The 15,980-nt window shown below is 40.8% G+C and overlaps 1 protein-coding gene across 1 annotated transcript in view; it reads left to right on the forward strand.

Moving 5' to 3' along the window:
• The window catches only part of LOC124789920 (serine/threonine-protein phosphatase 6 regulatory ankyrin repeat subunit B-like), a 365,119-nt gene that overhangs the window by 258,284 nt on the left and 90,855 nt on the right, over nt 1–15,980 (forward strand). Inside the window, exon 12 of the mRNA XM_047257440.1 lies at nt 2,781–2,891. Within this exon, the coding sequence (XP_047113396.1) occupies nt 2,781–2,891 (111 nt within the window). The remainder of the gene's footprint in view (nt 1–2,780; nt 2,892–15,980) is intronic.

Genomic DNA, 15,980 nt, shown 5'->3' on the forward strand with positions numbered 1-15,980 from the left:
CCTACTCTGATCTTGAACACTTTTGGATCCTTCGCAAAATACCTCAGAGATCCGAATGGGAGGCTGTTACTCCGGAACATTTATCTTAAGAAGCATCCATCATTCCTCTTATTTTGGCAATGTTTTTACAGCTGGATACCCTTCCTGCCACCAACCCCCTTCCCTTGTTAGAGGGGTGGAGGCTTGCTAGTTTTGGTCCGCCCTGGGTATTTTATTTCCCCAGTACCCACCATATCTGGTGAGCATTCCCCTATCCACCACCTGGGGAGGCGCCTGATGGGAGACTAGCAACTCCACATGGGTTCAGTACCACAGGTCAATATTGGTATGAAATATCTATTAAACATCATCAGTTTGGCCGGTTTTGGGATCAAGTCATCCCATAAAAGTGATCTTACTTGTTCGTAGAATTCAGATCCTTTTCTTTCATTCTGTTGGTGATTTCATTTCTGACAAAGTTATCACTGGAAATTACACTCTCAAGGTAAGGAAAACTGTCCACACCATCCAGTTGGTGGTCTCCTAGTTGTACACTTGCTTGTTGCCCATATCTGTTGACTGCCATCGCCACTGTCTTGGTCTTGCTGATGTTGAGGTTATATTTCTGGAACTGAGAATAACATAGAATATAAACACCAGTAATCTGCCAAAAGAAAACAGCACGGAGTTCACTAATTTCTCTCAGTCTGGGACCAATTTTGTTGGTTTTAAATTTATGTAGACTGCAATTTACTGTAGGTCTGAAGGAGAAAATCACATTATATGTAATGTTAACTTAAAAAATATGGTAACATTTGAAAAGGACATTTTAAAGGTAACATATATGCAAAATTTGTTTCTTAAAAATCTCCAATGAAAGAATGGTAATAAAGTGAAACTTTGAAACATTTTATCTCAAAACACCTGATTCTCATCACAAATATTCAACCAGTCGTAACTCACTCAAATTTAGAGATAGAAATCTACTTTTTTAATAGATTGTTCAGAATTTAATGCTGAAAATAAAAATTACAATAACTGAAAATCCAAAATTTTCAACAAGTGATCCCTTATCGCTTTCCATCTTGCTAATACTTTGCTACCTGAAGGTTGTCATTTATTATTTTACTATTGCATTTATTAATATACTCCTCACATTCCTTAACAGATATCCCAGTTTTTCTTCCAACTATTGTCTATACAGATTTAATTTTATTTTCTGAATTATTATTGTAGGCATTATATGGAGACTGTTTGATTTTTTAATCGCTTTTCATAATAATGCAGCTTGTTCCCAGTCCTATCCTCTGTTTATCCTTAACATTTCAAGCAATTTTGTTTTCCTGGCACATGATATTTTGACTACTATGTAAACCAGACTTTTCTGATAGTTTTCTTGTACCATACATTATCGTTTTCTTGGGAAATCAGTTATTAAAGACTGATAAAAACCAATCTAAAAATGCATAAAATTTGGAACTGACCTCTGTTCCATTGTAAATAACCCTCTAAATAGCTTCCTGTTAGGCTACACTGAAATTTTGTTGTAAACATGAAAGCCACTCATCATTCTGACTGGATAACAGCTGGCTACAACTGAAATGGTGTATGTTCATGGGAAGCAATCAAGCATACGTAAACCTCTCCAGCATGTTATTGCCAGTAGTTGAGTCCTGATGACACTGCTACTTCTTTATTCAAGCAGATCATCATTTGGCCTCATGAGGCTGATTAGACCGTTTTCCAGACTTCCATACCTCAGAAATCCAAAGAAATGCTGGGAATCAAACCTTGGTTCTCCTGCACCGAAGGCAGTGAGTCTAATTATTTGGCTGTCAACTTTCCATTATCCATTCATCAACTGTTCTAGCCGTTTTCCATAATGCCACTTCACTGCAGTTAGATATATTGTTTAGTATTGCAAGTTGTGCATCATGGGCAGAGAGGTCATTCACTACTGGATAAATACTTATATCACTTTTTAAGTGTTCACTTTCAAAAGTATTGTTTATTGCTTTCCTGTGTAATCTTGGTGGGAAAAATTAGAACACAACACAAGCTTTTAAGCAACATTTCTAATTTTTTTTTTTTACTTTTATCTCAGTCTCTCAGTAAATAAAACATAAAATCTGCACAGATTATCATTTGTTCAAATTTTTGTGAGGCTACTTGAAAGTTTCTCGGTGGTGATCTATACACAGTAACAATTATAAACGGCATTTTTGGTAGCAGCAGTTCACACTCACATATTTCCAATTGTTCATTATAGAGAAATTACTGCTATCAATAGAATTGAACTTGATGTTATTTTTACATATATGACAAAACTCCTTCTGTCTCTAAATTTTGCTACAGAAATGGGCTACTAATTTATAGTCCTTTATGTTTAACATATGGACTCCTGTATTTGCATAGTACTCAGATAGACTTAAGATGTCAACTTCTTCTTTCACATTCTAGATTTTGTGTTTTGGTAAGAAGTTCATTAATATTTCTTTTAGTTTTCTAACATTCTGATGTGTAACTGCAAAATTATTCAAACAAGTTTCTTTTGTGTTGTGTGTCTCTCCTCCATCTTTGAAGTGACCTGAGAATGTTGTCCCCATATTATGCACATCATGATTGCAGTATAAACTTTAATGTTTGTCTGGGAACATGTCTTAAACACTACTAGTAACAAAAACTTTTAAACTATCTGTAGCCAAATTAGTAAATGTGTTTCTGCACCAGTGCTTCAAACTTCTATTTCTTTCTAATTTCTTTTCTATGTCAGTGACTAATGTATGAATGGTCTATTACAGGAATTTTCAAAGATTACAGAGAGGCTCATAAAAAGTGGAATGAGAGTGAATGTTGCAGATCATAATGGTAGAACACCACTACATTATGCAGCTAAAGAAGGAAATTGGAAGGTAAAAAATGACTAATGCATCTAGAAGTTGCTACAATAAATTGTATTACAAAAATGATAGATTGCTACTCACCATATGCAGGAGACATTGAGTTGCAGACAGGCACAACAAAAAGTTTGCTATACATTTTAACTTTTGCCCAAAAGGCCTTCTTCTGAAGTAGAAAACTCACACACATTCACACAAGCACAACTCACACACACATGAGACTCTCTCTGGCTGCTGTGGCTGCACACCCCATAATAGTGGTAATGTATGAGGTTGCTGTGCATGTGTGAATGAGTGTGCATGTTTTCTAGTTCAGAAGAACGCCTTTTGGCTGAAACCTAAAATGTGTGGCAACTTTTATTCCATCCTGGACTTTCCATCATTTGAATAAATTATCTGAGATACACTGTATTCCATTTACTGACTTATCACCCTTCGGCAATTGTTTGAATGGAAGTGTTGTGGTGACAGTATGACAGATGTTCACAGTCTACCAGACATTGTCTACCTTTCCAGGAAAATTTCTGGGTAGTTGTAGAAAGTGTCTAAAGACATTTTTTTTATATTTCTCAGAAACAAAGTGGCTACAGATATTTTACGCTATTCCTTGTTTCACCCACTTTTTATTTTCTTCCATGACACATTTTGTGGTTTTACACCCACACCTTAAGGGAGAGAAATGCACATGTAAACCATTTAACCTCCTGAAGATGAGGGTGTAGACTTTGAAAACTGCACCATGGAAGAAAATAAAAAGCGACCAAGCTACACATCATCGGGCATAGGGTCACCCATCCAGAATGTTTGGGCTTTTGCACTGGGGGTAGAGGGGTAGGGAGGTCGGTGGCGTGGGCTGAGAGTTTTCAAGGCTTTGCCCTCCCTCTACCCCAGCCTCCTCCCCCCCCCCCCCCCCCCCTCCCCCCACCGCGCCACAAAATTCTCCTCCCATCCCTTGGGATTTAGATTGCCAATTTTTTCCTGAAGTTATGAGGCGAAAATAAACGTAATTTGCTTCCATATTGATAAAGCAGGATCTAATAAAAATTCAGTTGAGGAAACTAATTAATTTTGAAACATAATTTCTGACCATAACTTGCCTTTGGGTGGTAAAATGTGTATTACTACCAATATGCACATAAAAGTAAAATTAATACTTTCAGCTCTCTCTCATCCCAATTAGGTCTCATAATTTATTGATAAAACTCTGATTGATTCATTTATCAATAAAACTTTGATTCATTCAAATGCATCACAGGGCAATGCACAGGTAATGACATTCCTGTTTTGCCAAATCATTTAATGATCTATTTAGTATAGTTATTAGAGTTTGTCAGAATATACACCTCCAAGTCAAAATATTCTGATATACTGTAAAAGGAAAGGCTAATAAAGTAAGCTCACCAGAGGAAAAAGATAGTCACTTCAGTGTGCATGCACAGATTAGTCATTACTCCTTTACAGGTGGTGCAGCGATTGAGTATCATGTTCAACTACATGTGCACTGTCTCTGTGCAAGCACAAGACAGCAGCCATCAGTGAGATATGTGTGTCTCAAGCAGATGTTTATGTAAACATGGGTAAATGTAAGTTAGTGACATAGTGCAAAGTGGGAAAATCGTGTTTGGATGTGCCTAGGTCAGACAGTGTGTTAAGTTGCCAGATTTGTCAGTGTTTCACAGCAGGCTGTTCAGTGTGTCTACAAGCAGTGGTGTAACACACCTGGCCATGAAACACATCAGAACTGTGAGTGGAAAATTACTTCCAAACCTGACGGGAATTGATACAGGCAGTGAATGGAAGTCCAATCACAACATGTTACAGAGAGAGAATGTCGTGTCAGGAACTGCATGCAATAAGCATTTGTAGTCAGTCACCTCACAGGAGGCCATTAGTCACACAGTGACATAAGGAGGGCAGCAGCAAACTTTATTGGACTGGAAGAATATGTGACAGAAAATCTGTGGGACATATTGGAATAGCAGGTAAAATGACAATTTCAGCATCCCCACAATTTGGTGGAATTGTGCGATCAGATCCTCAGCGAGTGGCTTAGTCCGGATGCGATGCACCTGCACAACTTTGTGGACTCACTCCCTAATCGAATACAGCTGGTTATCGAGTCCAGGGGTGGAATTACGTGGTATTAACAATTTCTCTTGGGATGACTCATTGTTGAGCTTATTCCCTTGCCTCATTTTTTTGAGTATCTAATAATTTTCAGTTCATACTGATGCCTTCTGGCAATCAGTTGTAGAATATAAAATTCAATTCTGAGCCATTGCTGGGGAAACATAATGTACATGGAATTTATTTTACTTACAGTACTGCAGTTGTCAATTGCACTGATTCTGAATTATTTATTGTTATTAAATGTAAATACTATTAGGAGTAGGGCATGTATGTATTGGTATGTAAATGTAAGATTCCCTTGGTCTCTGAAGGGGCTTGTGCAAGAAGTTTAGTTATCAATTTTACACACTATTTTTACTGCACAATTCTGTGGAATAAACACATTTGACCTCTGCTGCATTGCACCAGGAGATTATGCCACAGGGCAGTACTGAGTTAAAGTAAGCAAAGTGTGCTAGCAAGTTCAACTGCATATCAACACAGTGAGAGAGATTTCTAAGTGCAGAGCAGGCATAATTGACCTTCTTGGTCCAGTCATCCATATTCTGGTACCATTTCAGTTTATTATCAATCTGGATGCCTAAGAACGTCACACATGGACTCTTAACCAGTAAGTTCAGATTGGAATGTTTATCCTAAGGATAAGTTAGTCATCAGTGGTGGAGGTGTGTTTATTGCAGTAAAAAATTCAATAAAATCTAGTGAGGTTATCACAAATTCCAAATGCAAATTAATCTGGGTGAAATTGAGTAACAAAGAAAAGCTAAAACAGTGATCAGATGCTTCTATAGACCACCTGGGTCATGATCTGCAGTTGTAGAGCGCTTCAGACAGAACTTGCAGAATATCATTAGTAATTTTCCTGATCACACCATTGTAATAGTGGGTGACTTTAACTTCCCATGTATAGATTGGGAGTGTTATACTATCAAAACTGGTGCCAGAGACAGGGATTCATGTGGCATTGATCTGAATGTCTTGTCCAAAAATTACCTTGAGCAGATAGTTAGAGAACCAACTCAAGTGGGTTAAGTCTTGGACCTCCTGGCAATAGACAGAACTGAAGTTATCGAATCAGTGATCATAAGGGTGTGACAGCATCTATGATGATGGGTCCTACAAGCAATGTTAAGAAAGGGAGGAAGATACATTTGCTCAGAAAGGGTGAAGGATACAAATTTCGGAATACCTCAGCAGTCAGCATCAAATATTTAGTGATGAGGACAAAGATGTGGAGATCAAATGGGAAAAATTGAAAGGCATCATTCAGTATGCCCTAGACAAGTATGTTCTGACTAAGGTTTTAAGGGATGGGAAAGATCCACCATAGTTTAATATCCATGTTAGAAAAGTGCTATGTAAACAAAGAGCACTTCAACTCAATTTCAAGAGAAGTAAAAATGTAGCTGATGAACAAAAGCTGAACAAAGTGAAAATGAGCATAAGGAGAGCAATGAGAGAAGCATTCAACGATTTTGAAAGTAAGACATTGTCAGCCGACCTGAGTAAAAAATCTAACAGATTTTGGTCATATTGTGAGTAAAATCTATTCATTCTCTCACCAACCACACCAGCACCAAAGCAGAAGATAACAGAGAGAAGGCCAAAATACTGAATTCGGTCTTCCAAAGCTGTTTCACCATGGAAGATTGTAACACTGTCCCTCCTTTCAATTGTGTTGTGACAGTTGAAATGGCAGATATTGAGATAACCGATTGTGGAACTGAAAAGCAGCTACAATTGGTTAGTAGTGGAAAGGTGTCAGGACCAGATGAGATACCAATAAGATTTTATAAAGATAATGTGAAAAAACTTGCTCCCCTTCCAGCAGCAATTTATCGCAGCTTGCTGGAGCAATGAAAGATATCTAATGACTGAAAAAAAGTGCAGCTCATTCCCATTTTTAAGAAAGGCCGTAATACAGATCCACAGAATTATAGACCTATATCGTTGATGTCAATCTGTTGTAGAAATGTGGAACATATTTTATACTCAAGAATTATGACGTTTTTGGAAAATGAATGTCTCCTCTATAAAAATCAACATGGATTCCACAAACAGAGATTCTGCAAAACTCAGGTCTCTCTGTTCCTCCATGAGATCCGCAGTGCAGTGGACAATGGCACTCACATTGATGCTGTATTCCTTGATTTCAGTAACGCATTTGGCACTGTTCCACATTGCTGTTTAATGAAAAAATTATGAGCTTATGGAGTATTGGAGAAGACTTACAATTGGATTCAAGAATTTCTTGCAGATAGAACTCAACACATTGCTCTTAACTAATCAAAATCAACAAATGAAAAGGTAATATCTGGAGTACCAGAGGGACGTGTGATAGGACTGTTGCTGTTTACAGTATGTATAAATGATCTAGCAGAAAGCATCAGATGCTCTTTAAGGCTATTCACAGATCATGCAGTTGTCAATACCAAAGTAGCAACGCCAGAAGATAATAAGAATTTTGCAGAATGACCTGCAGAGAATTGATGATTGGTTCAGGCTCTGGCAGTTGACCCTGAACGTAAATAAATGTAATATATTGCACATACATAGGAAAGGAAATCCACTACTGTACAGCTACACTTTTGGTGACAAGCAGCTGGAGACAACATCTGCCATAAAATATCTAAGCACGATCTTAAGGGGAATGACCATATAAAACAGATAGTGGGAAAAGAAGACACCATACTCATATTCATCAGAAGAATCTTAAGGACATGTAATTCATCCACAAAAGAAGTGGCTTATAGGGTGCCTGTTCACCCAATTCACGAGTAATGTTCATCCATTGGGGGTCCCTATCAGGTAGGACTGATGGAGGAGATAGAGAAGATCCAATGAAGAGTGGTGCGTTACATCACGGGATTGTTTAGCCGGCAAGAGACCATTACGGAGATTTTAGACAAACAGATGTTACAAGAGAGGCATTGTGCACCATGGAGAGATTTACTATTGAAATTTTGGGACAGCACTTTTCAGATGGAATTGGACAACATATTACTTCCCCGCACATACATCTCTCATATTGACCATGAGGAGAAAATTCAAGAAATTAGAGCCAATACAGATGCTTACTGACAATCATTCTTCCCACACACTATTCGTGAGTGGAAGAGTTGGATGGATCAGATAGTGGTACCCAAAGTACCTTCCACCACACTCCATTAGGTTGCTTGTGGGATATGATGTAGATTTAGAGGTATTTGCCCATTGATTTGTTTTCTGGCCAATATTTGTCCATTGATTTGTTTCCTGGTACCCATAAGTTGGTTTTATGTCTTTTTGAATTACATTATACAAGTATTGTTAGGATTGGGGGTGGGGATGAGCTGTTTATTGTGAAACAATTTTAGGCATGTGTCACCATTTTACTGTCTGTGTATGGTGTGGTTGTATTGGGCCCTATATTAGCATACTTCTCTCATCAGCAAACATCTGAGTTTCTGAAGAATCCTCCAGTGTCCTGGAACAGGAGAGGACCTAGCACCAAATCTTGTGGGACAACATACTTAATGCTTCCCTACTCTGAACTTATTATTACTCAGGTTCTGTCATATATTAATGTGATCCTCTATTTTCTGTTGTTAAGATATGACTACATTCATGATCTTCCTTATAACTTCAGCTTTCCTAATGCAGTTTTATGATAAATACAAACATAAGACTTGGCAAGGTAACAGAATATCAAGAGGGTAATTTTTCCTGTTTATTTCTACTAGAACTTGTTCATAATTTTCCTTCTCATCAGATAAACTATTACATAAGCAAAACTGGGCTCTTGGTAGGTTATGGTTAGAAGGGTGGTCCAGTATTACATTGTAGTAATTCCAGTCCTAACGTTGATGTGGTCAAGGATGGAAATTGTCAACAAACAATTGGGTAAAAACAATTTAATGAAACATAAAAGCACAATACAATTGAACAACTCATCGCACTGCACAGTCACACAGACAAAGAGAGAAAAGTTAAAGATCATAATATCAACGATTATCAATAGTGACATAGTGGTTGATGGAAGCCACAGAGCCATTCCCCCCCCCCCCCCCTCCCCCTCCCCAAAGGGAGTGCAGAGCATCAAAGCTGTGCAAAGCAGGTGATGCCACTGATGATAAAATCTCCCATTCACTCAGGCAGATGAAGAGGACATTCTGTGTGGGAAAGAGGGAGGACGTTGGCGAGAGTGATGACCATAATCAGAGGTCAAATGGGGCTGATGATGGAGACTGGGCCATCAGAGGAAACATTTGTGTAAATATGATTCTGGGAGGTGTCAAGAGGATCGGAGGTAGTCTGAAAGAGTTCAGGAGCCAGATGTTCATGGTGGAGGCATTGTCTAAAGACAGTGGTGAGATGATGTATATGGAGGCTGTACTGTTCCTGACCTCAGTAGAGAGGTCAACAGTGAACACAGTGAGAGTCATCTATGTGGAGGCAGAGGTGGGGGTGACACATGGTACTTCACTATTGTTGCTCACGTGACTCGGAACAGTAGGAGGCCAATGTGGGAACCACAAGAGGAAGTGACTCGCTGTCACTTCACGTATCATATGTTGACAGCCTGACTAAGATCATTGGAGAGTGACCAAGCAGGTTTCAGTCAGTTCTCAAAGATCATCTGACATTTCCCATCAAATATGATGTCAAAAGTGTTTGTCCATGAGTGACTACCTGATGAGGACTCGAGTAGGGAAGCTTGCATGATTCCTGAACAGAGTCATCATGGAGCATCACATCATTGTAAGTAGCAAGTTCTTTGTGAACAAAAACATGGGGTGGAGAATACGGCTATGGAAGTGGCAATGCATTCGGCAGGTAGGACAAGCAGCTCATTATACAACTTGTCTGCATGTGATGTCTGGAGACTCTTCTTGTAAGCAGCACATATCCCTATAAGGGTCCACAGTAGTGCTTCTGACTGGGAACCTCCATGGCACACAAGTGGCACCTTTAGTGTGCAGGTGCAATGTTTCATGAGACCATTGCTCTACAGGTGGTAAGCAGTGGTGCGAAATTTGTTGAAACTGTACAGCTTGCAAAGTTTTTAGAAGAGTGGGGACTCAGATTGGTGTCCCTGGTTGGTAGCAAATGAGGAGGGGCAGCCAAAGTGGGCAATCCAGGAATTAACAAAAACATGGGCAACTGTTTTGGCCGCAATGTCAGGTAGAGCAATGTCTTCAACTCTCCTCATAACTCTGTCTATGATAGACAGAATTTAACAAAAACAATCTCAGGGCGCTAGTGGTCCCAAAATGTCAATACGGACGTAGTGTAGACGACCTTCGGGGATGCTGAATTGTCCAAGATGGGGCTGGCATACCATCCCACCTTACTACTGTGACATGAGATACATGTGGGTGACCAAGTGCAACAATTTTTTTTTTTTTTCTCTTTTGCCAAATGAAGTATTCAGTACTTAGTTTTGTTGTAGCTTTGATACTTGGTTGGCCCTGTCTCTGCAGGGATATGTGAAGATTGACTGGTATAGAGGGACAGGCATTACCAAGCAGAACATGCCTGTCGAGGTATTGCACATGATGGTTATGGGGAAACTCAGGAGGAGGTGATGCGTTAAAGAGCATTTTGTGTCTGTCAACATGTCAGCTAGCTCAGGGTCATCTGTCAGTAGGCATGCCTACTCATTCCTGTAGAGGGGAGTAGAGATAATGTTTATCTGGGACAAATATCCGTGATGACATGATCAGACTCAAGCATGTACTGTACATTTGTGGAATACTGGCAGATGAGGTCCATGTGCTAGAACTGTTGAGGAGGAACATCCTTTCCATGGTTATGGATGGTGGTAGCCAGCGGGCAGTGGTCCGTAAATATGGTGAATTTGTCTCCCTCGATATCATCGTGGAACTGTTGCTTGGTAGGCCGCAAGAAGTCTGTGGTCGAATGTTGGCCATTTGTACTGAGAGATTGAAAGTTTCTTAGAAAAGAATCAAAGAAGTATGGTTGTGCTGCTGATATGCCGCTGCAGTACTGTGCCAATCAATGTGTCACTAGCATATGTGGTAATTGAGATGTGAGCATTGGGCCCTGGGTGAGCCAGTGTGACAGTACGGGTGAGGCTGATCTGGAGTGACTCAAAAACTGTGATCGTATCATTCATCCAAGGCACCTTTCCAGAGCCTGACGTGTTGTTATCAACGAGGACTTTGATAAGGGGGACCTGAATAGAGACAGTATGTGGTAGGTGGCAGCAGCAGAATTTTATGATGCCAAGGAAACTGCATAGTTCACAGTAGTCTCCATTGGTGAAGGTAAGTTGCCAATGAGCTCCATATGGTCAGACATCAGTCGGCTACCATCATAAAAAATGGTATAACCCAGGAAGGTGATACTGTCACAGGTCAGCTTTGACTTTTCATGATTGATTTTGAAACAGTTGTGGTGCAGTGTGACCTGGACCTGTGACAGGCGCTGTTCATTCTCCTCAGTGGTAGATTGAAAAATCAAAATGATGTCAAGATAAGCATATGTGAATGGCACATTGTACAAGTGAGAGTCAATAAATCTCTGCCACATTGGGGCATTTTTAATGCAGTAAGGCATGAAGCACTACTTGCAATGCTCAAAGGGTTTAATCAATGAGGTTTTTGGAAAGTTGTCAGTGAACATAGGTATTTGGTGGTAAGCCTTGTAGCAGTCCAGGATACTATATACCCATGCACCATTAAGCAACTAAGTGTAGTCTTGGATGAGAGGGACTGGGTAGTTATCTATGACAGTTGAAGAGCTTAGGATGTGGTAATCCCCACATTGACAAAACACCTTTATTTCTTTTGGACGTGGTGTATGGAGAAAGACCAGTTGCTATCTGATGGGCAAATGCTTCTGATGTTGAGTAGTTGAGAGACAATTGACCTGGCATGTAGTGACTTTTGGGTATTAAGGCCTTATGGTATATGGGAGGACCTTCCATTGTAATGATTCTATGGCACATGCCACTAGGGATCACTGCCATGAGCGCATTGTTGCAACTCGCCTGAGGAGTACAAGTGGGGAGTACACTGGGGTGAGACACTGGAGAGACAAATGTCACTGACTTTGGAGTCCTGAGACATCAATGGCGACAAAGGTGGAGCAGACTGGATAGTAGCTGCATCACTCAATTGTGAGGAAATTGTGTCGGAGGGATGGCATACTACATGAAGATCATATACCATCCACGCAGATGCATTGTTGATCTGTTGATGCAGTAAGGCTTTGTGCACCTGAAGAGTGTCGATGGTGGAGGGCTTGAGCAAAAGCTCGACTAGTGAAATGATGAGGTGGTCCAATAACACAGAGTGCTTGGAGAGGGAGTGTAGGAGGGGTTCTTGTATAGGTGGCATGGAAGGGGCTGTGCCAAACAAGCCCAGAATTAGTGTGCCAGGTGCATGGTGTAGCATTGAATCTGACTGTACGTTAGATGAAAATCCAAAATGTCTAAGGAAGTTGATGCTGAGCACTGGTTCATCAACATCAGTGACTTGAAATGTCCACAGGAAACACAGTTACGACATGAGATGAACCTGGAGGTCCACAAGCACTGAGGACTCTGATGCAGGAGTTGTTCACCACACAGTGTCAGTTTGGTAAGGAATGTACAAGGAAAGACCAGTGCCATAGGTATAACACTAGCCTCTGCATCAGTATCAGTGAGAAATCCGAGGCCCTATATGCAGTCCGTAACGTAAAGACAACCATGGGAAGATGAAGTCTTCACCAACAGTTGTGTGATAAGGCATGCTGTGTGAGGGGCGTGTGCTGGGACTCCTCAACCAGTCTTTGTAAAGAGTTTACTGCACCGGGTGGGTGACAATTCTGAGCAGCATCTTCAAATGTATTGTGGAACCAGAAAAGGAGGTACATGAAGTGGGGAGTAACCCTTGCTACTTGCATGCCTTTTGTTGAATTCTCAGAGAGGTGACTTGCTGTTCAGTTGCTATCTAAGAAGCAATCAGGATGTTGATGTGAGTAGTTGGTTAGTGTATGAAAGTTGTTGCCAGGTGGCTGTGTGTCATCCAGGGCAGCCCTACGCACTCTCATGCGGCCTCTGCCAACTGAGCAAAGTGGAGTGGAGTGGGGCAGGGGGCAGGGGAGATCCAAAAGGCAGAATCAGCGGATTGGAAGCATGAGACAATAATTGTAATTGCCATTCGTCTAGGAGTTTGATAGCCCACAACATCCAGCATGAATTCGTCATCCACTGATGTGCAAAGGTGCTGCCAAAGTTGGGATGAGGTCCTATATCCTAATTTCTCATTGTGCATGATATGATGTGTGGGTTCAGAAGAACAGATGTGACAGACATTCAATAATAGTAGTTTTAGCCATAGAATATTTGCGATGGGCAGATGCAGAGAGCACCAATCACTAATAAGGTCAGTGTGGTTGTTCAAATGATTATTCTGGCAAATAAAACAGAGTTCTTCATCCATAATGTCATGAAAGTCAAAGATGTTATCCGCCAAGATGAACCACATTCATGGATTGTCCTTCAGAAACAAATGCAATTGAGGAAACCTGTTGCATAAAACCATCTGCCATAGTGTTCACATAAGAGGTGGATCTGTAGTGACCAGTGAAAGTGGTACAGCATTGGCAGGGACAAAATGTGGATTGAGCAGCTGCAGGTGTCCCAGTGAGGCATTGCTCGAGGTTGTTGTGGGTTGGACGATGTGATGACCTCATTCAGCACAAGATGCAGTACGTGTGACAGCACAGTAGGCTGGCACAGCTGGGATAACTGCGGTCACCAAAGATAATGGTGCATGAACATGTGGAAGGTGGACGTGATGCAATGTGTTGCCTGAGGCCCATATGGAGAGCTGAGGAGTCGTGACACAGGAGGTATGGAAATGCGGTTGACTGTCAAAGAGGGTACAGCTGAAGATGCAGAATGTGAAAACAGAGAAGTCGTAACATACCGACCTAGGGAGCTTATGATATCTGTAGGTGGCAAGTAGTGCACAGATCCCAGGCCACCATGTGGCATTGGTGACATATGTAGTACACTGTGTGGATTCATAGTTAGTAAGGTGCACATGTGGAAGTGTGCACATTGTGAGGTAACAACGAGTCCAGAACATACATTGTCAATACGTTGCATGATGTGAAAAGTGCCAAAACTGACATTACTGTTTGGAAACACTCAAGTCGGTGCTCCGTTTTCATGACAGTGTGCAGTCAGTAATGTTATAGTGTCCGTTTGAGTCACATAAGAGCAGAATTGTTCCTGCTCCAGATTAACGTAGGATATGGAGGACAACACATTTGAGATTCATGGTCTCATGGCACAATGTGATGGGGTAATACAGAGTTCTACACAGTGTACATTGCTGCATTCATAGTTAGTAAGGTGTACATCTGGAAGTAAATAAACACCAGAATAACATTTGACAGAGTGTAGGTGAGTCCGGGGCTGTACTCATGAGAAAATAGAAAGGGGTCTAGAAAAATGTAAACACTCCTGATAGTAAATATAATGGAACAAGAGGACACATCATTACAATTCTTTTACAGGGGGACGATTATGATTATTTTATGTGTTAAAGTGACCCCCATTGATAGCAAAACAATGTCGATGCTGCTGAACTGTTGACCAGACTATATCTACCATTGTTGCTCGTGTGATTGCCAGAAAGGAGGCCTCCAATGTTTCTCATAGCTCATTCAGTGTAGCTTGCTTCCATTGACCAAACTTCATTTTTCAAGGTAATCCATAGGTAGAAGTCAAAAGGTGTGAGGTCTGGAGACAGTGGTAGGTACTCAACAGCTGCTCTTTGACCTGACCATCATCCAGGTAGATTTTCATCCATGTGGGCTCTGACATCTTTGTGGTAGTGAGGTGGAGCGTCATCTTGTTGTAGATAAAATCTTTCATTTCCAAATGCCTGTTAGGTGGCAGATAAAATCGATGTTTGCAGTATATGAAGATACACCTCACCCATTATGGTACCTTCAAAGAAGAGTGAGCCAGTCAAATGAGGCAATGACAGACCACACCAACACATTAACACCTGGTAGAGTAACATGTTTGTGCACATGAACGTGACAATTTTCAGGAGCCCAGTGCATGCAATTTTGATGGTTTACAGTACTCAGAATGAGATTTTCACTCTGCAGCGGAGTGTGCACTGATATGAAACTTCCTGACAGATTAAAACTGTGTGCCAGACAGAGACTCGAACTCGGGACCTTTGCCTTTCTCGGGCAAGTACTCTACCAACTGAGCTACTCAAGCACGACTCTTGCCCCATCCTCGCAGTTTTGCTCTACAGTACTGTTCAGTCTGAACTGCGCCTCGCCAGGCTAGATAATAATTGCTGCAAACCGTTCATCTTCATGAAGCATCCCTTCAAACCACTTGCTGTACTTTGTCCTTAGATCCAGGTCATTGTCATTCATAGCGTGCACATTGTAGAATGTTGAGGTGATGTAGTAAAATGTTGCAACACAGCAGTGCCAGAAACTGGAGTTACTGATGTTTTTGGTTATCCAGATCCTTCCTTATGCACGTCCTGAACAGTACCATTGGCTTCAAATCCATCCCAAATTTTGTATGTGTTGGTGGCTGAGTTCCGTACACATTACACCATTGCTGTTGTACCACCACCATTTTTTCCTACTTCCAGTATCACTTCAATACAGTCTTGCATTCCTCAAACAACAGTCTTACTTCACTCATAGCTGCATTTTCATCTGCTGGAAAACATCTGCGAAGATCTGTTGAGAAAACAATGGATTACACTACCGCCCAAAATTGCTGTGATATGTCATTTTGTTCCAAAGATATTAACTATCAAAGAGTGTCTACATTTTTCTGGACCCCTCTGTACATACTCATCACACTTCCAATAACTGCATCCGGATACAGCAAGCTGTAAAACTGGCAAACAAAGAAGTCCAACAAAAGACAGCCACATTGTCAGTCATCACAAAGCTCAAATCCACGATGTTGGCATTGAAAATGATGTT

Source organism: Schistocerca piceifrons, chromosome 3, assembly GCF_021461385.2.
Source record: "Schistocerca piceifrons isolate TAMUIC-IGC-003096 chromosome 3, iqSchPice1.1, whole genome shotgun sequence".
NCBI classification, from domain to species: domain Eukaryota; kingdom Metazoa; phylum Arthropoda; class Insecta; order Orthoptera; family Acrididae; genus Schistocerca; species Schistocerca piceifrons.